Source organism: Pelodiscus sinensis, chromosome 5 (genome assembly GCF_052426305.1).
Source record: "Pelodiscus sinensis isolate ZL-2025 chromosome 5, ASM5242630v1, whole genome shotgun sequence".
Classification (NCBI taxonomy): Eukaryota; Metazoa; Chordata; order Testudines; family Trionychidae; genus Pelodiscus; species Pelodiscus sinensis.
Window position 1 is genome coordinate 129,096,713 of NC_143056.1, and position 24,302 is coordinate 129,121,014.

The 24,302-nt window shown below is 60.8% G+C and overlaps 2 protein-coding genes across 4 annotated transcripts in view; one reads left to right on the top strand and one right to left on the bottom strand.

The window, feature by feature from the left end:
- Window positions 1-977, bottom strand: part of SLC43A3 (solute carrier family 43 member 3) — a 62,477-nt gene extending 61,500 nt beyond the window's left edge. The window contains exon 1 of one of the 3 annotated variants that reach the window (XM_075928594.2): window positions 833-977. The gene's annotated coding sequence lies outside the window, so the exon portion shown is untranslated. Of the gene's footprint in view, window positions 1-96; window positions 248-832 lie in introns of those variants that run through there. The other 2 variants (XM_075928596.2, XM_075928593.2) reach the window with 2 other exon arrangements.
- Window positions 978-16,874: 15,897 nt separating this feature from the next.
- On the top strand, window positions 16,875-23,715 carry RTN4RL2 (reticulon 4 receptor like 2). Its single transcript, XM_075928601.2, has 3 exons — window positions 16,875-17,007; window positions 20,170-20,657; window positions 22,073-23,715. The coding sequence occupies exons 1-3, from the start codon at window positions 16,977-16,979 to the stop codon at window positions 22,850-22,852; spliced, it is 1,299 nt and encodes a 432-aa protein (XP_075784716.2). The 5' UTR covers window positions 16,875-16,976; the 3' UTR covers window positions 22,853-23,715.
- The last annotated feature ends 587 nt before the right edge of the window (window positions 23,716-24,302 follow it).

A 24,302-nucleotide genomic window follows, 5' to 3' on the forward strand; every position in this document is an offset into this window, starting at 1 on the left:
CAAAACATCTTTTAAGCAGTGCCAGATCTCACATCCCATACTCAACCCTTAACACAATAAAGCCTAACAAAACTACCTAAACTTTACCCTACTTACAGAAAATGAAGAATGGTGCCTTGGAGAGAGAGAGACATGCCTGTCCCTCTCTGTAGCTGCAGAGAACACACCCAGAGAAACAAAAAGAGAAAGGGAAAAAACCCAAATTCGTTTGTCCCAGTTTGAAAGTCCCACCTACATTCCTACTGGTGACTCCACCTGGCTAGGTGTAGTTAACCCTTAATCCCCAGGCTGCTGGCTAACCCTCATCATCATGACAGGCCCTGCCGGCAAGCCAGTGAGAACGGCCAGGGCTGGGCCATTGCTTCTAGCCACTGGTGGCCGAGAGGAAACAGATTTCCCCTCCCCTGTGCACAGTAGCTGAGGCCAAGCCTGGCGCAGTGCGACGGACCGGGCCGGGTCTGGGCACCGCTGAGGGTGTCCGCTCAGAGCAAATAGCTCAAATTCGGGGCTCTCTATAGCCCCCAGACTGGAGACCTTCCCAAATAGGCTGCCTGCCTGAAGCCTCACGAGCAAAACCCCTCTGGCACCCCAGCAATATCTGTGCCCCAGATGGCTCTGGCCTCGTACACTGGTGAGCAATCTTAGAACCCAATCTCCTCTTCCCCGAACAAGTTCTGTCCGGTTCCAAGAAACTAGCCACAGATCCCAGGTCAATATATACTCTGGACCTTACCCACGAATCACGCTGAGCCAATCCTTTAGAATCTAACATCTAAAGCTCTATTACTACAAGAAAGAAAAGCCTGAGAGTAAGGTTGTTAAAGTATCATACATTACATGCATTGAATCTCCCAGTTCTCCATGCAGGCTTGCAGCAGAGATGTTATAGCTGCTGGCTTAAAAGTCCTTGGTGCACATCCTATGCCAGGATGGGTCCACAGATCATCCTGGCTTGTGATTCCCTGCGAGGCCGTATCTGGGGTCAGGAGCAGAACTGGAAACCAAGATGGAGTTGGCCACATGGTCTATTTATCTCCCCTCCTGGCTTCTTCCAAGCTGGAGAGAGTCACACTGCCAGTGGCCAGGTGTGTCTTTGGCCTCCAGAGATCCATTGTTCCCTGGAGACTTGCCCATTAGCATGTCCATAGGCAAACATTCCTGGCCCATTACTCAACCACATAGAGAGAAACTTCCAGTCTCCATACAGAGTACATATTCATAACTCCACACACAGGTATTATACAGATATATGAAGAGCAGATACAGAACCAGTAGAAAGTAAGCTTTTGTTTGACACCTTACATGGCCCCCTTTGTATCGGCTTTTGGGGCAACCCCCTCCCCATAGGTGCAGCAGTGACCTGGCTGCTCCCCTCAAAATCCAATAACGTGACATGCAGAGGAACAAAAGTCTAAGTGCCGGCCAACAGCTCTCACCTCTGACCCACCCACAGGGAGAGAGAAAGGAACCTAAAATGGAGCCCCCATTCCTAAAATGGAATTCCAGCCTGACCTTTGCATCTCTCTGCCCACCCCAAGGCCTTGCAACACCCGGCCCACGCCCGCCCCTGCAATGCCAAGGCTGCCCTGTGTCCCTGCGCAATCTGCGAGAAGGGGCAAAGGTTCTGTCCCTGTTGGACTTGCTGGGCAGCACTCGCGGCATGAAGCAGGATGGCTGGGTACACACACCGCGTCTGAGTCACCTCTGAACCACTCAGATAAGGGTTTGGCTCAGTCTGTTGCCCTGTGAGCTGGGAGAGTGAAAACGAAGGGTTCAAAAATGAATGTATCTCTGGGGTTCCACTGAAAGCGGAGCAGCTGGGCGGCCACCCAGGAGAAATTCAGATTGTACCCAGCTGATTAGGAGCGTGCCCACATCCGGCAGCAGGTGTGGTGGTGCACCTCTGCACAGGTCTCTGCGCATGTAACAAAATGTATTCCACACGTGGATGGGAACAGTTAGAGGGCACGTTGTCCAAGAGCATCCAATCATTTGATTCCCGGGTGTTGCTTTTCTGGGCTGTTTTTAAAGTGTGAGTGACCGTCAGAAGGTGGAATTGGTGCTTTTGTATCGCTTAGTGGGTGCAGATTCTCAGCTGTGAATTTGGCTTTGTGGAGGGGCTGGGCTGTCTGCTAAGAGGAATGGGGCTTTAAGTGGAAACTCCTCAGGTACAAGGTGGGGGGAAATGCATCCAAAGGGCTCACACACCCACTGAGTGAGGATAAAAAGGGGGAGCAACAGCCCCCAAAGGCAAATGGGGTGGAGATTCACACCAGTGCACCATGAGTGTGAACGGGGTGGAAATTCACACCGGTGACGCCACCGCCTTGCAAGATGGATGGAAATTCACACCAGGGCCAACGGCTGCCCGTCGGATTCGGCAGCTTTCCGTCCCAGAGTGGGCGGGTGTAATGCCGAGGTGTGGGCAAGCAACGGCGAGCCAGGTGCATGAAGCCCCTACAGAATTTGTAGGGGGGAGGGTGGTTCCCTGGGGCCGCTGCAGAATTGCACCCCCTGGAGCACAAATCTCTCCCTCGGCGGGTGTGAATTAATGCTGGGGTGTCCCGGGAGCAGGGGCGCAGAGAGCTGAGTGGCGGTTCTTCCTCGTGCACCGAGCTCCCTCACCCCCTCGCCTTGCGGCCGCCTGCAACACAGTCCCACGCCGTGTGGGGGGAAGTGCCCGTGCCCACCGACTCACGGGTGGCCGCTCGGGTGGCCCTGAGGCAGGAGCACAGCGGGGATGAATTCTTCCCATCCAGGAGCAGGGAGGGGGCTGGGCCCATAGCACCCGTCAGACCAGCTCTGACCCCAGCCCCGTCTTGCCCAGCCCCCAACACCACCCGGCATCACCTGCTTTCTTCCCACGAAGGGGCCGGGATCCCACCGTATACGGGGACCGCTACGATCCTGGTGCCCCATGTTGGCCTCAGATGGGGAAGCGGCTCCGAGACATGCCCCCAGAGGGGCAGGTCCCCCTCTGAGCTGGGTGCAGCTTCTCCCAAACGCTAAGAGCCTCCTGATGAGGGACAGACGCACGGCCTGGGTCAGAGCAACGGGCCACCACAGGGCAATGATCGGGTGACCCATCCCTTAGGGACTCCCGGAGCCTGGGGTTCCACCCCCGGCTATCTCGGCTCAGAGCCAGCGAGGGGTCCATCCTCCAGAGACCTCTCTCGTTCTTTCTGGAACCCCGCTATACTTTTGGCCTGCGCCGTGTCCCCTGGCGCCGCGCCCCGCCTGTGCGCCGGGTGTAGAACTGCCGTATGGTTGTTCCAACCCTGCTCTTCGGTTGTCATGGTTATCGTGGGCTGCATGTGGGAGAAACAATCGAAGGGCCTGTCTCTACCTACCACGCTGCAGTGGCACAGCCGCCCCGTGGCCCTGGGAAGACGCTCTGTAAAAGGAACCCTGCCCATAGGAGAAGCTTTCCCATTGACACAGCCCTGTGCACACCGGCACGGATGTCAGGCAGACATTGCTCTGGGGGGTGGAATATTCACCCCCCGGAGGAACATACAGTTTCCTGAGACAGGCCGTGGTGTTGCATCGCTTTTCCAGGCTGTGCCGGGGAGACTGTAGGGGCCAACGCTGCTGAATGTGAAGCTGGCATGTGGGAACAGTGTAAGAGTGAGAAGAACGGCCATCGTTCGGCTCCACCTTGCCCCGCCGCCTGTTCCAGCCTCGGTGGGGGCCGGCACAGGCGGCCTGACGGAGCTCAGAAGAGCCCAGGAAGAAAGGCCGCCATTACGGGAGCTGAATGTAACAAAACACGGCGGTTGGGGAAAGAGACGAGGATGGGGGGCGGCTGTGGTAGCGCCGGAAAGGAGGGCAGGAGACGTCCCGCCGGACCGACGGCTGGGTGAGATCTCGGCGGGCAGGGCAGGGACTCCGTCCCGCAGCCCGGCTCTTGGGGGCGTCGTCTATTTTTGGTGTTCCTCAAGCAAGACGTTTCCAAGCCTTCCGCCCGCGGCTATTCAGGGCTTTCGCTTCAGCGCTGTCAGAGAAAGGCCGGATTGGCTTTCCCGCAGACACGGCCAGTGCCGGCTGCCAGGAAGAGGCTGGGGTGCAGGGGGCCTGGCTCCCGCGGGGGCAGCCAATCCGGGCGCATTGCGGCGTCCAGGCCCGGGCTTTTGGGGGGTTCGCTGGGGGGGTGGACTCACATGTGGGAGGGGCTGGCGATCACTATTGATTTAGCATGGGGTTATGTCTGCTCTGCCCCCAGGCCCCATCTAGGGAGCGCAAGGGCTGGCTGTGTACATTGCTAGCCGGCTGAGGGAAGAGCCCAGGAACCGGCAGTTTGGGGCCAGTTTCCCCCGATGGGGCACTGACAGGGCTCCCTCACGGCTGAGGCACCCTGCACCCCCAGATACCCCAGAAGTGTCACACTCCCCCGACAAGGGACGTCCCCTCCTGTCACTCAGGCCTTAGAGGCTGGCTCAGGCCTGGAGATGGGGCGGCTGAGGAACCCGCCCCCCCCCCCCTCCCGGGCACCTCTGGTAAATAGGGGGAGCAGATGACTTCACTGGGTGGGTGGGTGCCAGAGAACACGGGAAAGCTCTGTGGGCCTCACCTCTCCTGGGGATCTGGCCCAGTGACACCACCTGGGCTCTGCCTCCCACCCAAACCAGCCTGCAGCACAAGGGCCCAGCCGGGCTGGCACAGGGCCCCCCCGGCACCACCAGGCCAAAGTCCCAGAAGCAGCAGCATTGCGCAGTCAGGGCCCTGCCTGGCATGGGCTGGGGGTGCTGCCCCCTCAGCAACCTCCAGCGCCCAGCCAGCCCCCCCCCCCCAGCGCGCTGCCCCGGCCTCTTGTCTCCCAGGCTCCGGACATAGCCCCATCTGCCCCTCCCAGGACCAGCTGCATGAGGGCTCTCCGGAGGGACCAAGCACCCACTGCCCACCTCCCGACCGGCCTGGCACCTCTCCTCTGGCCCCTGCCCCAGGCGGCGCCACAGCATCCCCCCTACGGGGGAGGGGGCGGCCGTGCCGCAGGAGGACACCAGAGGGCGCCCCTGGATCGCTGTTTGCAGGGAGGGGGCAGAGTGTGGCCAGAGATGGCACTGGTGTCATGGGGGAGGGGAGCTCTGCCTACCCCCCCGCCCGAGCACAAGTCCCTTCCCCCCATCCCAGAGCATCATCCCTCCCTTACCCCCCAGGCACCGGTCCCTTCCCCCCATCCCAGAGCATCCTCCCTCCCTTACCCCCCAGGCACCGGTCCCTTCCCCCCATCCCAGAGCATCCTCCCTCCCCTCCCCCCATCCCAGAGCATCCTCCCTCCCCTTCCCTTCCCCCCATCCCAGAGCATCCTCCCTCCCCTACCCCCCAGGCACCGGTCCCTTCCCCCCATCCCAGAGCATCCTCCCTCCCCTACCCCCCAGGCACCGGTCACATCCTCCCTCCCCTACCCCCCAGGCACCGGTCCCTTCCCGCATCCCAGAGCATCCTCCCTCCCCTACCCCCCAGGCACCGGTCCCTTCCCCCCATCCCAGAGCATCCTCCCTCCCCTACCCCCCAGGCACCGGTCCCTTCCCCCCATCCCAGAGCATCCTCCCTCCCCTACCCCCCAGGCACCGGTCCCTTCCCCCCATCCCAGAGCATCCTCCTTCCCCTACCCCCCAGGCACCGGTCCCTTCCCTCCATCCCAGAGCATCCTTCCTCCCCTACCCCCCAGGCACTGGTCCCTTCCCCCATCCCTGTCCCCTGGCTTCTGGACACCCACAATGTGCACTGATCTTCTGCCCCACAGCGCTGGATTTAGTTCGGCGCGCTCCTTGGCACAGGGCACTTCGCCCGGTGGATAGTGGAGCCAAAGTGAAGTTGATGGAACAGAGCTAAAGGGAACCATTCGACCATCAGCCGGTGCAAGGAGTTGGAACCATCAGGTGACAGAAGGGAAAACCCCTCAGAGGCCATCTGATTAACTAATCATCTTGAGACATGATCAAGGACAGACCTGCCCTGTGGGCTGCCCTCCCGGGTTTCAACCCCTGCTGAGCTTCTTCCAAAAACAAGCCCTGGAGTTTAAACTCAGACCTCTGCTGGCCACCAGCAGCCCTGCACCCAGCGGAGACTGGCTTGAGGCGAGCTCCCGGTGATCTGCACCCCCCTCAGCCAGGGTCGAGGACCCTTTTTAGGGTCTTGTGGGCCGCTGACCCACAGGAAAATCTGTCGGGGGCCACGCACAAGTGAGAAGCAAAGAAACAAAACAAAAAACAAACCAAAAGCCCCCTCAGTGATGGAGAAGGAGGAAGACTCGCCCCACATTCCCCTCGCACACTGGAGCCTTGGGGGGTTTTTTTGTGCTCCCCAATGCTGGAGGGAGCCCTGAGCCGCAGGGACCAGATCCAGACAAGCCGGGGGCCACATCTGGCCCCTGGGCCTGAGGTCCCCCACCCCTGCACTAAGCCTTCTTTGTCCTCTAAGGCTAATGGCCCCGTTCATGTTTGCCACACGATGCTCCACAACCTACCCCCCTCCTCTTCCGCTGGGACACCCCCCAGCGCTGTTCCCAGCCCTGAAGGAGAGTTTGATGGAACTCGAAAGCTTGTCTCTCTCGCCACCAGACGTCGTGCAACAAAAGACGTTGCACGCCTCGCACACCTCGCACGCCATTGCACGCCTCAGCGCTGGGACTTCCCTGCCTGCTAAAGCAGTGCTCACCCAGCAGTGACACCTGGCAGCCCTGGACCAGTCTGAAAAGCAGGGACCCACTTTTTGTGAGCCACTCCTGCCAGCAGACAGATACTGCCAGGCAGGGCTCACCCCCTAGCCCACCCTTCTGCTGCTGTGCAGTCCTAAAGCTCTTGGGTCTGTCTTTGTAACTCTCCCGCCTGCATCTCCAGGGCTATGTCTACAGTGGTGGCTTCTTGCGCAAGAACAACCGTTCTTCCGCAAAAACTTGCCTGCTGTCTACACTGCACGTGTGTTCTTGTGCAAGTCAATTTATAGCACAGCGACAGAAAACAGGCCTTCTTCCAGAAGAGTAATTCCTCTCCCCGTGAGGAATAAGCCTTCTGGCACAAGAGCTCTTCCACAAGAGGGCAGTGTAGACAGGCAACATGAATTTCTTGCGCAAGAAGCTCCTATGGTTAAAATGGCCATCTCAGCTTTCTTGTGCAAGAGAGCGTCCACACTGGCACGGATGCTCTTGCACAAAAGCACATGGCAGTGTAGACGCGCTCTTGTAGAAGAGTTTTTGCACAAGAAGCCGCCAGTAAGATGTAGCCCAGCTGTCTGCAGGGGTGTCCCCTGTTCTCATGCTGATTGGCTCAACTCAAGACCAGCCCCCTCACGGCAGGACCAAGCACCATCTAGATCATCCCTGACAGGTGTCTGTCTAACCTGCTCTATAGTATCTCCAGGGATGGAGATTCCACAACCTCCCTAGGCAATTTATTCCAGTGTTTAACCACCCTGACAGGTAGAAAGTTTTTCCTACTGTCCAACCTAAATCTTCCTTGCTGCAGTTTAAGCCCATTGCTTCTTGTCCAATCCTCAGAGGCCAAAGAGAACAATTCCCCCCCCCTCCTTGTAACGCTCTATTAGGTCCTGGAAAGTTGCTAGCATGTCCCCTCTCAGGCTGTGTCCACACTACAAAGAGGAGTTGGAAAAAGAGATGAAAATTGCGAGCCGGGCAGTTATTTAGTGATCCATCTCCTGTCGCTCAGTCCCAGCTTCTAGAAGCTGGAGCTTTAAGAGCATCCAGATCATGGAGTAGCATCTCTGCTCATCTTGTACCATTGCTGAACCTATCTTCCATAAACTTGTCTAGCTCCTTTTTGAACCTTGTTATCCTTTTGGCTTTCATGCCGTCCCCCCGGCGGTGAGTTCCACAGGTGGACAGCGTGTTTTGCGAAGAAGTGTTTCCTTGTGTGTTTGTTTTAAACCCACTGCCCGCTAATATCATCCAGTGATCCCCTGGCTCTTGTGTCAGGTGAAGGAGTGAATCACACTTCACGTCGTCCACACCATTTGTGACTGTGTAGAACTCTGTCATATCTCTGCCCCCTCTCCAATCATCTCATTTCTAGGCAAAGGCAGCGTGTGGATACAAACTGTGGTGTGCTGGGGCATTATGCAAGGAAGGCGGCATGAGGGCGATGTGGACATGGCCTTTAACTCGGGAATGGCTCATTGTCAGAGGCTGGAGTTTTGCTGAAGTCACAATAGAAGTAGCACCAGCTTCTTCCAGGTGCCGTCAGCCAATCGCTCTGCCATGTCATATCCCCGTTCTCGGAGCAGAACGTGAACAGGCTGACAGGAGACAGCGGGTCTGTGGGCAGTTGTGACTGTGGCGCAGCTCGGCAACTCAGGGACTCCCATGGCCATGTCCTGACAGCTCTTCCACAACACTTTCCATCAGGAGATCCCAAGGAGGGAAAGGCCATTCGCTCCACTGAGCAAACCGGGGAAACCGAGGCACCACGAGGCAAAGTGTGTTGGTGGGACAGGGCAGAGAGTCCCACTTCTGTCTCTTTTCAAGCAACAAACTTCCCGGAGAGCTTCTGGCCAAACACCTCGTGGTCTCCCCTTACATAATAGCGTATGTCTAGACTAGATGCCTCTGCCAACAGAGGAATGTAAATTAGGCTACCCGACATAGTCAATGAAGCGGGGATTTAAATATCCCCAGCTTCATTAAAATAAAAATGGCCGCTGCGCCGTGCGGGCTCAGCTGATCGTCGGCACAGCGCGGCAGTCAAGATGCGGATCGGTCGACAGAGAAAGCCTTTGTCGACCACTCCCTTATGCCTTGTGAAACGAGGTTTACAGGAGTGGTCAACAAAGGCTTCCCCAGCCGACTGATCCGCGTCTTGACTCACGCGCTGTGCTGACAATCAGCTGAGCCCGCACAGTGTGGCGGCCATTTTTATTTTAATGAAGCCGGGGATATTTAAATCCCCGCTTCACTGACTATGTCGGGTAGCCTAATTTACATGCCTCTGTTGGCAGAGGCATGTCGTCTAGACATACCCAAAATGGCGCAGCAGCCCTGTGGTTACAATCTCATCCAATCTCTCGCTCATATGGCCAGAGAAGGGGAGACAGAAAGTATCTTCCCCACTAGGGCACACAGTTATGTGATCGCTATGCGCCTTTCCCTGCCCCCCCCCCCCACACACATTCCCTCTGTACACGTTGTTAAGATGGGATGGGGATAATCGTTATGCTTTGAGATGTTTGCAGCGTGTAGCTGCTAAAAGGCCGGTGAGAGAAATCTGAGATATGGGCCATGGCCCAAGAGCATAAGAGTGGCCAAACCGGGTCAGACCAAAGGTCCACCTAGCCCAGTGTCCTGTCTTCCGACAGTGGCCAATGCCCAGATGCCCCAGAGGGTGAATGGAACAGGCAATCATCAAGTGATCCCTTCTCTGTCAATTATTCCCAGCTTCTGACAGAGGCTAGAGACACTGTTCCTGCCCATCCTGACAAATAGCCAATGATGGACCTAACCTCCATGAATTTATCTAGCTCTTTTTTGAACTCTCTTTTTGGCTTAGACTTCACCACATCCTCTGGCAAGGAGTTCCACAGGTTGACTGTGCATTGAGTGAAGAAAAACTTCCTTGTGTTTGTTTTAAACCTGCTGCCTATTCATTTCATTTGGTGACTCCCTAGTTCTTGTGTTATAGGAAGGAGTAACACAAGATGCCCCCCTTCACTTTTTCCATGCCAGTCTTGTCTTTAGAGACCTCTATCATATCCCCCCTTCGTCATCTCTTTTCCAGGTTGAAAAGCCCCAGCCTTATTAACCTCTCCTCATATGACAGCCTCTCCATACCCCTCATCATACCCCTTTCTACACTGTTTCCCAATGCCAAGGTATCTTTTTTGAGTTGGGGGCAACTCCATTTGCAGAGAACTGAACTGATTTAGTACATGGTGCATGCAGGAACTGTACGCGTGTGAGAGAAAACTGGGGCGGCCCCCTCCTCCCTCCTCCATCCCCACAGTCCCTCACAATTCATGCCCCTCCCCGCAGTTTGCAGGTCACTGATTAAGCCGGGAGCATGCGAGGAGCCAGCAGTGCACCAAAGCAGCTGGGAGAACTTTGTGAAATGATCTTTTCGGGAGTAGCTAGGAGCCCCTGGGTGAAAAGTCCCCAAATTCTAGCCCTTGCCCACACAAGGCACACCAAGTTTCAAGGCAGTCATTGGGCAGAGGTTAGGCCACTGAGGAGAGTCAGGTTTTAAATTCAGAGCTGATTGAGAACTTAACAATAGTCGATCTGGTGAGCTGCTAGACGCGCCAGAGCTCTGACGGAAGGAGCTGTAGGCAGCTCTCCGCAGTCCGGCCGGCTCAGAGCAGTGGGATGGGGGACCCGGTCCTTGAGTATGATCCTCTCAGCTGAAGGAGGGGAAAACAAGAATCGCTTGGAGAGGTTTCAGCCGCTCCCTGCATATCTGGTCCCCCATCCCAGGGCTGGAAAGTCTGCAAGAGACACGCCCAATCTTCTCAGCACTTCTGTTCTTGGCTCCACTCCCCAAGGGGCAGGGCTTCCCCTGAGCCTGGCACACATTGGGCGGTAGAGAGCCAGGCTCAGATGCCCATAACAGGACAAAGTGGCCCAGCTCCCAGCTGGCCTGGAGGAGTAGGAGCGGGACTCGAACACCCCCGGAGGGTCAGGTAACGCTAGATCCCATGGAGAGAGAAAGAGAATGGCTTCTAGACACCTCAAGAGAGTCAAGTCCCCTTTATCCTGGCTTACAAGGCAGGTGTGGGGGGGTCAGACCCTCCTATGGGGGCTGGGGATCCCCAGATCCTGGGGTAGACACAGAGATGGGGAGAGATGCTCGGACCCCCCCCAAAAAGAGGTTGTTCCTAGATTCTGGCATCCACAGGAGAGTACTGGGGAGTTGGCAGCTGCCCCAAGTCACCATCAGCCCCCTCCCACTCATCCCATGTCCTCCTTCCCAATGCCTGGCCCCTCCCCTTAACCCCCTGTGACGGGGTGGACCAGTCCCGCACTGGGAAAGCTGAGCCTAGCCAGGCCCACCTGGCTGAAGAAGCCCTGCTGGGCATGCTCAGACTGCAGCCCAGGTATAAAAGCCGGGAGGGGGACTCAGTCTGGGCTGGCGGCCGAGGAGGAAGGACGGACTGCCTGAGCTCCTGCAGGTGAGCCAGCTGGGAGACCAAACCGGGAGGCCGGCCAGCAGGGACCAGCCGGGGAGGCTTCCAGCCCAGAGGAGCAGCAGGCAGACCCCACGGCAGAGGCCGGCCAGCAGAAATGGCACACGGAAGGGCCCGGCGTGGAGGACACAGGTGGGGAAGATGCCAGCAACCCTGACAGGGTAGGAAGTACCCATGGGTGGGGAACTGGACCCCTGAGAAGCTCAGCGTGTTTTGGGCAGACTCCCCACTGATCTAATGGTGGGACACACCCACCACTGACAGGGGCCTGGGCTGGGACCTGGTGGAGAGGGAGGGCCCGGGTCCCCCTACCCCACCCCCATTAACCCCCAAGGGGATGCTGCACCTTCACTTTTGATTCAGCCGCTGGGCCGCACTGCCCCAGTGAAAAGGGCATTGCTAGAGACTCCAGCCACTAGGCCATACTGCCCTGGTGAAGGGGATGTTGCTAGAGACTCCAGCTCTTAGGCCACATTGCCCTGAGGAGGCAGGACTTCAGGGTTGCAGAAAACGTGGGGTGTGGTGCCATGAGGCCCATGGGTTCAACAGTGCCCCTTGGGCAAGGGACAGAGGAACTACCCCATGATACCCCCCAATCCACCAACTCCGTCCGACCTGCCCAGCCCACGTATCTCCCTCTGCAGAGTCCCCCTCCTTTCACTGAACCCCGGGCCCTCTCTCCTTATTTGCGCCTATTCCTCCACCTTGAAGCTGATGTTTCTGATGTCCGACCCGGAGCCAACGTGCACCCTTTGTGCCTGGGGGGGGGGGGCTCAGATTTTAGCAGCCACAAGACTCCCCCCATGAGCTGCTCACATAGAACAAACATCTCCCTTTCTACCCCCTTCACTTCCCTCTGTGCACGCGCACGGCATCCCCACGTGGGCCAGGCCTGCACTAGCATTATCATAGAATCCTAGAACACTAGAACTGGAAGGGACCTCAAGAGATCATCGAGTCCAGTCCCCTGCCCTCACGGCAGGACCAAGCACCATCTAGATCATCCCTGACAGGTGTCTGTCTAACCTGCTCTTCAATATCTCCAGAGATGGGGATTCCACAACCTCCCTGGGCAATTTATTCCAGTGTTTCACCACCCTGACAGTTAGGAACTTTTTCCTAATGTCCAACCTAAACCTCCCTTGCTGCCATTTAAGCCCATTGCTTCTTGTCCAATCCTCAGAGGCCAAGGAGCACAATTTTCCTCCCTCCTCCTTATAACACCCTTTTAGGTACTTGAAAACCGCTCCCATGTCCCCTCCGTCTTCTCTTTTCTAAACTAAACAGTCCAATTCCTTCAGCCTTCCCTCGTAGCTCATGTTCTCTAGGCCTTTCATCATTTTTGTCGCTCTTCTCTGGACCCTCTCCAGTTTCTTTCATTCATGTTGGCAAAACTTTTCTCACTCGGGGGGTGTGAAGAAAACACACTCCCCCGAGCAACACAGCTGTGGCCAGCAAAAATTCTCTTGCACACAGCGTCATGTCGGCAGGAGATGCTCAGCCAACGGCGCCGCTCCTTCTACTCGTTGAGCTGGTTGTGCTACGTGGACAGGAGAGCTCTCCCACTGGCTACAAGCGGCTACACGGGAGATGTGCCACTGGACGTGTCGACACGGCCTCGCCCTGCTGGGCATGTGCCTGCCTGGGGACCCAAATGCTAGTTTGACTCCTCACGCTGTAATTTCATTTCCACCACACCCAGGGCTGAGGGTACCGGGCACTTGGCTGGGGTAATTCTGGAGCAGTTGAGACCTTGGGAAGGTCTCTACCCTGGTTTGCTCTCCACGTATGGGGCACAGGGGGAATTGACCAAACTTGCCAACTTGAAAACAAGGTTTTGGCGGTTGTATCACAGGCCCCCATGGTGCCTTGCGCTTCCTCGGAGCTGACAAACTAACTGGCCATGGACCGGGCTGTCTCAGAATGGCTCACCTCCAAGGGTGGCCATAGGGGTGATGTGTGGGAGATCACATGCCCTTCCCTAAAATGCCAACAGGAAGGCCAGTGGAAGAGCCGGGGGGGGGAGAGGCAGGGACATAGCTTTTCTGCTGCACAGTCGCCCATTCCTCTCATTTGGCCACAGCATCACCAGGGAATCCAGTCCCACAGAGCAGCGGATACCGATTTTGATCCACAGATATCTGCATCTGAGGGTAGACAGTTGTATTCATGCAGGGCTCTGTCTGTCTGTCTTAGCAAAACTCTTTGTTAATGCAGAGTGACACTTGCCCTATGGAACATCACATTCAGCTGCACTTACACCACCGAAAACCAGGAGCTATCGCGTGAAGGTAAACGCCCCGTCAGCTTAACTCTGCCCCTCAGGAACTGGCTGGAGCCCCTGGCGATTCCTGACACGCTCTCCAGCTGCAGCCACTAGGCTCGGTGTTGCTCTCATGAATGGCAGAGGGGTTGGCAGAGGCGCCCTGGGGGGCTGGCCGCTCTGGGGATGTACGTGAGCCCCTCTTCCTGCCCCCACGTGTGATCACAGGAGAGCTGCATGGGTGCCTAGGGAGAGCCAGTCGGCCTCAGCTCAGCGCTGAGTTGTGTACGTCACAGCACTAGCCAGGCCCAGGGATTAGAGGTGAGGCAGGAGCTGCAGGTGGGCAGAGGGGTTAATGAAGGCGGGGTGGGGAGGGCAGGGTGTTAGAAAGCATCATGCGCACAGGCCCTCCGCCATCTGTCCACCTGGCCGTAGCTGTGGCTTGATCCATCTTCCTCTCCATCTGTCCTGTACACATCTGTCCATCCCTCCATCTCAAACACGGTGATAAATCCACCTGCTCCAGACACCCCTGTCTCACTCCCCTGTCTGAACGTCTAGCTATAGCGTTCACCCCCTTCTTACGCCCGTGTGTCTCCGCCTCTCTGCTTACACCCCTCCGTCTCTCTCGATCGATCCCACGCACATCTGTCTGTCTATCACCTCGGGTTGGGACACAGCTGCCACCTCGTGTTGACCCCGGGTTCAGAGTTCATTGCCATGGATACTCGAGGGGGCCTATGCAGAGACTAGTCCAGGCCTGCCCTGGTTGCAGGGATGGGGCGACAGTGCCCGAGGCTGCGGGTCCCCAACACCACACACTCCCCACCCTACCCCTGGGGTGCTCCACACCCTGCTCCCCTCTGGTAGGGAGGCCTGTGGGGCGGACAAGGACATAGGCTGGCCTAGACCAGTTGGAGGATTGGGCCAAAAGAAATCAGATGAGGTTCAACAAGGACAAGTGAAGACAGGCGCTGCTGCAGGGTGGGGACCGACTGGCTGAGTGGCAGTGCAGCAGAAGAGGACCTGGGGGTGACCGTGGACAAGAAGCTGGATAGTAGTCAACAGGGCACCCTTGTTGCCAAGAAGGCTAACGGCATATTGGGCAGCATTAGGGGGAGCATTGCCTGCCGATCTAGAGAAGTGCCGAGGAGAGGCGGAGGGAGTTGGGTCTGTTTAGCCTACAGAAGAGAAGAGTGAGGGGGGATTTGAGAGCAGCCTTCAACTACCTGAAGGGGGGTTCCAAAGAGGATGGAGAGAGGCTGTTCTCAGTGGTGAGGGATGGCAGGACAAGGAGCAATGGTCCCAAGTTGCAGTGGGGGAGGTCCAGGTTGGATGTTAGGAGAAACTATTTCCCAAGGAGGGTGGTGAAGCACTGGGATGGGTTCCTTAGGGAGGGGGTGGAATCTCCACCCCTAGAGGTTTTTAAGTCCTGGCTTGACAAAGCCCAGGCTGGAATGATTTAGTTGGGGTTGGTCCTGCTTTGAGCAGGAGATTGGACTAAATGACCTCTAGAAGGCTACCCAAAGGGTACTGGGACCAAGGGGATTTTGCCCATCATAGGCAATTAACCCTTTGGGGCACAGACATGGACTGGAAGGGTTCTGGAGCGGGTGGGTAGCTATGTGGAGGGTAGGAGCATTGTGGGAGTTGGGTAGTTGAGGGGTAGGAGGAACTGTGCTGTAGGGAGTGGGTAGCTCTGGGGGTGGGGGCTGGGTAGCTCTGTAGAGGAGCACCGAGGGGTGCCGGGTATTCTGGGAAAGTTGGTGGCTCAATTTAAGGAGGCGTGGAGGGCCCTGGGATAGGCCATGCAAAGCCTGGGGGTATCCCTGCGTGGGCCCCCTGGTGCATTGTGGGTCTCCCTGGGGCACGGAGCACATGGCCAGCAGCGGATGACAACCCCCTGAGTCAGCGCCCACCGCCCACCCGCACCCGCAGCGTCTGTCTCTCCATCTTGTGATATTTCACTCCCCGGGAGCTGCGCCGGAGGCAGCGCAGCAAACAAACCCCGCGCCAGCTTGTGCCGCAGCAGCCTGGCAGTGCCCGCCAACCCAGCCCCCCCCAGCCCAGCCCTGGGAAACACGGCCATGGGCGGGGCACACAGACTGGCCAGCCACAGGGCACAGCTCATGGGCCCTCCGCACCTGCCCCCACCTAAGGGCACTGACTGCTGGGCTGGCAGTGTGCCTCCTGGTAGATTCCATGGGGCATGGACCCAGCAGAGCAGGAGTGTGATGCCTAGGAGGTGCCCGCAGGTGCGGATCCCTCTACTTCCAGCTGGGCACGTGGCCCCAGGACTGTGCCGACCGTGGCATGCTGAGCGGAGAAGTGGGGCACCCGGCCAGAGCTGCTGGTTGGTTTCCTGGCAGCGGGCTGCCTGCTGGCAGAGGAGTCCCTGGCAACGCCAGCACCAGCTGGTGCCCATTCCCAGCTCCCTGGCAGCGCCTCCTCCTCCCCTCCCACCCAGCTCAGCTCCCAGATGTGCCCCTCAGAGCCCCAGAGCAGAGGAGGGGCTGGACAGGGGAGGGGCAAGTCCCTTCCTTAGCTCCTCCCACTTCCCACTTTAAGCCCCGCCCTCAGCCCTCTGCTCCCTTGCCCATGCTGGAAGGGTGAGGCAGCCCTAAGAGGGGTGGCTCGGGGCCAGGAACGGGACACGGGGCCTTTTCCCCTCTAAGGGGCGCAGGCTCTGAGCCCACCCCAGGAAGACAGGACGCTGGCCCGAGGGCAGGGGCTGGGGCCGGGATGGCTGAGAGGGGTGCAGACGGGACCTTTCCCTTCAAGGGGGCGCCGGCTCCCCCCTGCCCCGTGGTGAATCCCCCTCCCCCGGGAAGCTATTGAGAGCGGCCGCTGCCCTGCGCACCGATCTCTCCTGTTGCGCTGGACGCTGCCTGCCCCGTTCCCCGCCCTGTGGTGGCACCCGCAGCCCAGCGCCGTGGGGCTGCCCCCGTGGGGCGGGGCGGGGCGGGGCGGAGCCAGGCCCCGCAAGGGTTAAGCGGCGGCTCCTTGGCAAGGGGAGGAGCCGCCGGGCCGGGATAAGGCTGCGCTGCGCGCAGGGCGCACTCTCCCCGCGAGCGGCCGGGAGCGCAGCGCAGCGAGCCCGGAGCGCAGCGCCCCGCCCCGCCCCGCGCCCCCACCGGCATGAGGCCGCCGTGCGCTCGCTGGCGTCGGCGCAGCGGGGGCTAAGCCCGGACGGTGCCAGCCGGGGGCGCAGGGAGAGCGCCGGGCACCACTGGGCAGAGCGCAGCGGGCACCGGTTGGGCGCTGGGTGCCCTACCCGGGCACTGCACCCACTTCCTCCAGGGGCACTGGAGAGCACCGGCCCGGGCTGAGCCAACCGGCTCTGGAGAGTGCCCCGGTGCCAGCCTCACCCTGGGCACCTGCAGGGAGCCAGCACCTTGGACCGGGATCCCAGCGCCTGGGCACCCGTGAGCCCTGCGGACTTGGCACCATCCTGTCCTCCATGCCTTGGCGCTAAGCCAGCACCCCCTCCGGCCGGACCGCCACTGGGCGCTGCTGCCCGGGTGTCACCGTGGCTTGGCACTGCCCCTGCCCTGCTCTGTCCTTCTACGCTCACCTTGGCATCATGCTGCCCCGGCTGGGACGCCTCCCGCACGGTAAGCGCCACTGCCAGCCAGCTCCCGGGTGCCAGCCCGGTGGGACCAGCTGGGGCAGCTTGGGAAGGTGCTGCTGGCTTGGAAGCATGGGGAGGAGAGGGTGGTGCTGAGGGGTAGTGCCAATTGGGGGGGTATCGATGGAGTGGTGCTGGGTGAGGGAGGACACAGTGCCCGGGGTGGGGGACCCAGGACAGCAAGGGCCTAGGGAATGGGACAGTGGGGGACATAGCCCCCTGGGGCGGTGTCTTGTGACGGGTGATGAGAACAGTGCCAGGGCCACTGGCAGTGCAGCTCCCTGGGGTGGGGCTATGGGATGGGGCAGCACACTGGGAGCATGGAAGGGATTAGGGAGGGTGGACAGGATGGGGCCTGGAGGGCAGCTTTGGGTGCATGAACAAGACAAGCCATGGGGGGGGGGTGTTCATGTCTGGGTTTGGGGGGGCAGCGTGATGGGGAGCCAAAGCAGCTCAGCACATTCTGTGTGTCCTCCACAAAGACGGAGCACAGAGCCCCTCCCTTCTGGCAGTGCCGCCCCTCTCCCCCCACACCCAGCTGTTTAGTTATCCAGGGGGCAGGCCAAGGAATGGGACGTGGGGCCTTTCTCTCTAGGAGGTGCTGGCTCCCAGCCAGCCCCTGGGTGGGGGGACGGGCTGGTGGCTAGGGGGGGTTGGGGACACTGCACCTTTCTCCTCTAGGGAGCACTGGAGGTGGGGGGTTAGCTGGCTAGGGGGTGTTTTCCCAGCCCCCCAAAGGCACAGGTCTGGGGGGGATTCCAGCTGCACCCCCCGGGGTGGGTTGGGGCTCTGTGCTCTCCTCTGGAGCATCGGGTACCGAGGGGCTGGCCACTCCAGCGCTGACTAGGCTGGTGGCAGGGGGGCGTGGGAGGGGGCAGGATTAGCAGGGGGTGAAGCTGGGACCGATGGCGCTGAGCACCCACGGGCAGTGTCCAGAGTTGCTGGTCCCCGGCCCTGGGGAGGGGGTGCCTGGGCAGTGCTGCCCCCTGTTGGCTGGATCCCGGCACCCTCCCCCCGCACCCCTGGCGCTTGGCGCTGTTTATAGTCATGCGCGTTACGCAAGAGCGCCCAGCGCGGCGGCTTATTTTGGGGTCTTAAATTATGAACGAGCACAGAGCGTCTCCCAGCCGCCCGGAGTCCCCTCGCCTGCATCACCGCCCCAAGGCCTCCCTGCCAGCCGTCGCCCTGCCGGGGAGGGGGAGGTCCTCGGGTATTGCCCCCTCCCCTTCTGCTCCCCAAAGCCTTCGTCCTCACCACCACACTCCCCTTCAGTGCCCCCTCCGCCGTGGAGCCCGCATGGCCAGCCAGCCGCCTCCCCTCAGGGTTCCCCCCTGTCTGTCTGAGCGCCCGAGGCCAGGGGGACCGCTCCCCACCTCGGCACTGCTCCCACCCTCCTCTTCCTCGGGGGGAGTCTGGATTGCCCCCTGAGCCTGAGAGCTGCATCTTCTGCCCCTCCGCTGCCCATCCCCCTTCCATTTTTTCCCCCACCCCAGCTCACTGCCCTGGCATGCCTCTCCCCACTCTGTAGTGAATTTCCCCACCTCATGCCCGCCAGATCCTGTACACACCTCCCTGCTCCCCTCCTTCCGTGGCCAAATGCCTGTCCCGGGAAGCCGCTCAGCTATCCCTGCTGGCTCGGGGGGTCTCGCTGTCAGCTGGCCAAATGGGCCACTAGGCATGAGCTGGTGGGGCAGATGCTGCCCCAGCTCTTGGCAGGCCAAGAGGGCACTGGCCGGCCATGAGGGCACTACCTCCATCCGGAGCCTGGGAAAAGCTAAGCGAGTGGCTGAAGGCCTGGAGAGCTGGGAAAGGAGGGGCTGGCACAGTCCTGGGGAGGGCCTGGGCAGGCGGCTGGGGTGCTGGCACGGGGCCCCCAGGTAAGCGGGAGAGGCGGCAGCTGAGCCAAACCCCAGGGGCTGAGGAGACGGGAAGGCTGGTGACATGCTGTGCGAGGGGCAGCCCCCCCCCCCCCGCTTCCCTTGGAGGAGTGGAGCTGGTAGGGGGGAGTGAATGGAGGAGGCAGTGGGGCAGCCCAGCTGGGGCAGGGAGGGGCACTTGGGGGGCAGGAGGGGAGAGCAGGGCAGGCCTGGAGGGAGCTGAGCCCAGGGGCACAGGCCGGGTGGGCACAAGTCCTGTGCATGGTGGGAAGGGGGTTGGCTGAGCATCCTCCAGCCCTCCCTTCCTCCCCCTCCCTCGCCCTGCACTTAGAGAGCCACAGGCCTGAATTATGGATGAGGCTCCTTGGGTTACAGCCGCTCGCTCGGCCGGGGCGGGGGCCCGGAGCAGCCCCACAGGCACTAGGCCCTGCTGGACTCCTGCCCAGCCCTGGGGGGGGAGGGTCTCGGGGGCAGGGCTGGACCAGTGCTCAGGGGACATGGCTTAAGCCTCTGAGCAGGATTAAGGGATCAGAATTCGGCTCCTCAAATTCCCAGAGACCGGGCATGCCCTGGGCAGGGGCTGGGGCACCAGAGCATGGGGCGGTTGGGGGCATCTTTGGGGAGCTCTGTGCCTGTCTGGTACCTGACTGGGGCTGGGGGGTCCTGCCCATGTGCCTGTGGGGATCCCACCAGCCCATGCTGCCGCCCCAGTAAGGCCAGTGGGTGTGGGGCTGCAGCTGCGTTGTGGGGAGCAGGACACGTGCCGCCCCAAGCGGGGAAGGGGCGAGGAGGAGGCGGAGGTGGTGTGAACAGGAACGGCAGCAGCTTGTGTCACTCGCTCTGGCGTCAGCCGCCCACCTACACACGCTCCGGGCACATGCATCCGCACATGGGACACGCGCGCGTGGCGGGGGGCGGGGGAGGACCACGCCGCACGCGAGCGTGCGCCGCCCCGCGCACGAGTGCTCGCACGAGAACACACACATGTGCTCGCCACTAGGGTCAGGGCTGCCCTGAGCGTGGGGATACCCACTTGCCCACCTGGGGAAGAAGGTGCCCGAAGGACTCCTCCACACACGCATGGGATCGCACCTGTGTTTGCGGAGGGACGGGAGCAGGGCTGGGCCCCCCTGCTTGGACTTGGCTGGTGTGGGAGGGGCTCCCTGGCGGGTGGGATCCGGGAGGGGGGACGCCCCCCCAGCTGGGGCAAAGGCGGGGCTCTGGGATCCCACCCTGAGTCTCCCTCACCTCCTGCCTCTCTGTTTTTGCAGGCTCCGTCACCCCCCTCTTCTGCCTCCTGGTGCTGCTGACGGCCCTGCCCACGGGCGAGTCCACCTGCCCCATGCTCTGCACCTGCTACTTCCCCCCGCCCACCGTCAGCTGCCAGGCCAACAACTTCTCCTCCGTGCCCCGCGCGCTGCCCCCCCACGCCCAGCGCCTCTTCCTGCAGAACAACCTGATCGGGGCGCTGCGGGCGGGCACCTTCGGGCCCAGCACCGTCACCCTCTGGCTCTACTCCAACAACATCTCCTCCATCCAGCCCGGCACCTTCCACCACCTGCCCGCCCTGGAGGAGCTGGACCTGGGTGACAACCATCACCTGCGCAGCCTGGACCCCGACACCTTCCGGGGGCTGGAGCGCCTGCAGTCCCTGCACCTCTACCGCTGCCAGCTCAGCAGCCTGCCCAGCACCCTCTTCCGCAGCCTCTTCAGCCTCCAGTACCTGTACCTGCAGGAGAACAGCCTGCTCTACCTCCAGGTGGGCGGGGCGGGGCTCCGGAACCCCACGGCCAGCTGTGGCCAAGCCAGGGCACTGGCTGGCTGGGGGGGGGGCGGGTAGAAATGGGGCCTTTCCCCTCTAGCAGCTGCCCACCCGGGGCCTAGTTCTCTGGGCTCAGGCTGAGATTTCCCCCCCCCCCCCGCCCTTTGCTGGGAGCCCGCTGGGCCCGGCACTGCGGCTCCCCTCCCCCGCTCTCCTGCGGCCAGGCTGGGGGAGCAGAGGGGCTCTTTGGTGCCTTGCCAGCCAGCTACTCTCCGACCACACGGCCATCCGGCCCGGGCGCTGCGGCTCACCCACAGCAGGGAGCAGCCCGGCCCCTGCAGCCTGCGCGGGTGGGGGGGGGGGCTGCCAGACTCCACTGCCTCCTGCACAGCTGGTCCTGCCCTGCAGAGACCACATAGCAGAGGGGAGGGGGGGCGTTGAGGGGAAAAGCTCATGTCATGACTTGCCTGCCACCCCTCTCTCCCCCACCCCTCTGTGTCCCGTCTCTTCCTCGCCTCCTGCTCTCCCTCCGCCTCCCTGGCTCCTCTTCCTCACCCCCCCCATTCTGCCCTCCCTCCCCCTCCCTCCTTCCTTCCTTCTCTCTACCCCCTCCTGCCTCCTACCCCTGTCTCCATCTATTCTTCCGCCCATGCATCTCTTTCCTTCATCCCTCTACTCTCCCTGCCTCCTTTCTACCCCCTCCGTCCATCTGTCCTTCCCTCCTCTTCCATCCATCTGTCCATCCTTCCTTCCTTCTTTCTATCCCCTCCGTCCGTCTGTCCTTCCTTCCTTCTTTCCTTCCTTCCTTTCCCCCCGTCTGTCCATCCTTCCTTCCTTCCTTCCTTCCTTTCCCCCCGTCTGTCCATCCTTCCTTCCTTCTTTCTATCCCCTCCGTCCGTCTGTCCATCCTTCCTTCCTTCCTTCCTTTCCCCCGTCTGTCCATCCTTCCTTCCTTTCTACTCCGTCTGTCCATCCTTCCTTCCTTCCTTCCTTTCCCCCCGTCTGTCCATCCTTCCTTCCTTCTTTCTATCCCCTCCGTCCGTCTGTCCATCCATCCTTCCTTCCTTCCTTCCTTTCCCTCCGTCTGTCCATCCTTCCTTCCTTCTTTCTATCCCCTCCGTCCGTCTGTCCATCCTTCCTTCCTTCCTTCCTTTCCCCCGTCTGTCCATCCTTCCTTCCTTTCTACTCCGTCTGTCCATCCTTCCTTCCTTCCTTCCTTCTCCTTCCATCCATGTGTCCGTCCTTCCTTTCTACCCCTTGCATCCGTCTGTCCTTCCTTCTACCCCTGTCTCCATCTATTCCTCCACCCGTGCATCTCGTCCCTTCCATCCTTCCTTGGCTCTCCCTTCTTTCTGTCTCTCTACCCCCTCTCTGCCCATCTGTCCTCTCTCCCTCCTTCCTTGATCCTTCAGGACGACCTGTTTGTGGACCTGGCCAACCTGAGCCACCTCTTCCTGCACGGGAACAAGCTGCGAGCGCTGTCGGAGCACGTGTTCCGGGGGCTGTGGGGGCTGGACCGCCTGCTGCTGCACGCCAACCGCCTGCACTCGGTGCACCGCTGGGCTTTCCGCGACCTGGCCAAGCTCACCATCCTCTACCTGTTCAACAACAGCCTGGCCTCCCTGCCGGGCGAGACGCTGGCCGAGCTGCCCTCGCTGGAGTTCCTGCGCCTCAACAACAACCCCTGGGCCTGCGACTGCCGCGCCCGCTCCCTCTGGGCCTGGTTCCAGCACGCCCGTGTCTCCAGCTCGGCCGTGGCCTGCGCCACCCCGCCCGAGCACCATGGCCGCGACTTGCGCCACCTCAGCCCGGCCGACTTCCAGGACTGCCCCCCGGCCAACCACGCCCCGGCCCGGCCCGCGGGGGGCCCCAAGTGGGGCGGGGAGGCTGGGGCGGGCCGGCCCCGCAGCAACGGCTCCTCCAACCACCTGTACGGGCTGGGGGAGGCCGGGGCGCCCCCCGCCGACCCCTCCTCCTTCTACCGGGACCTGCCGGCCAGCGACATCCGCAGCCCCAAGTACGACTCGCCCACCGAGGTGGACTACTGGGCCGGCTATGACAGCGAGGAGGGGCGACTCAAGGAGAGCTGCACCGGGCCCGGCTGCTCCCCGCTGGACTCTGGGGCCTGCCGGCCGGGCGTGCTGCCCGCAGCCCTGACCCTGCTGCTGCTGCTGGGGGCCCCCCGGCTCTGACCCGGCCCCACCAGACTGAACAAGGACAGCGACTGGAGGGGAGGGGAGGACAGGCCCTAAATCTCCCCCTTCCCCCTCCCCATGGCACTGAGACTGGGGGCATCGGCCCTGAGCGCCCCCCCCCCTTTCTGGAACACACGGCCTTGGTGCTCCCCGCCCCTGCCCTGCGGGGCAGCTGGCGAGTGGGACTGTGGTGCTGGGGCACTGGGCCCTTTCCCCAGGTCTGGTGGGTTCCTGCTGCTTGTCTGCTTTTGGGGGGGGAGCGCACTAGTGTGAACAGAACCACTGGGGACCCCCTGCTGGCACCCCAACTCCCCCATCAAACCCCTCCCACTCCTGATGGATCCTTCCACCCCAGCCCTCCCCCCCCCTTTGCTCACTGCCCCTCCCCTGCGCCACGGGCCCCTCCCCCACGCTACGGGGTGTAGGCAGGCTGTGACCCTGGGTAGAGCCCCTCCCCCATGTGACATGCTATGTGGTTGTGGGGGAGGTTGTTGGAGGTCTCCCAGTAGTCACAGACTCACCTCATGCTGGGGGGGGGGGATCATTGTCCTTCTACCCCCCGACCCACCAGCCCCTGCACCTATCTACCCCACCTCATCCCCATACCTGCCCCCTTATCCTCTCTATGCTACTCCCTCCCCCAGCCCACCCCAGGGTGCACCACTCCTTCCCAGAACCCCCTAGCCTCTTTTTCCCTCCCCCATGTGTCTGGACTGCCCTGTGGGCTGAAAGCGTCCCCCCCCCCAGGTCTGGTGGGATCCCCCAAGCCCTGCTCGGGGGCTCTGACCCCCTTTGCTGACACGTCTGATGCTGGATGTTTTTCTGCTGCTCATCTCCCCCCCCCCCCCCCCCTTCTAACAAGCAAAAAAAAAAAGGGTTGGAAAATTATTTATTAAAAAAGTCTATTATTTTAGGCCTGTTTGTCGGACTGTTTAGGACAGTTTGTGTGGGGGCGGCAGCCACAGCAGGGGGGGCAGTTTCTGAGCTCGTGTCTCCTTGCTGGGCAGCAGAAGGATAAGCCGCTTGCTGGCTCTCGGCTCGCTTCCTGGACCCCAGCTTGCACCAGGAGGGTGCCAAGGTACCTGAGTCAAGCTGGGGTAGGTGCCCTGGCTCCCAGTGCCTCGGAGCAGCTGGCAGAGATTCCACCCCACAGCGCAGGCACAGCCCCAGCAGCTCGTCATCTCCTGCCCCCGAACCTCTGCTCTCATTTCAAAGACTGCCTTCGGGCTTCTGAAGCTGGTAGTAGCTTTGGGGACCCTGGCAGTCCCACACTTCCATGCCCCTTCTGATCTCCCAAAGCAGGTGCTCGCTTGCGATGGTGCAACAGTGCCACACACGTGTGCAACCTGCCTGCGCCACCTGCCTGCGAGGGTTCAGAATGATTGTTAACTCTGGAACCTAATGGTGGCAGTCACACCAAAAATGATGTACGGAGGTGGGCTGCTGC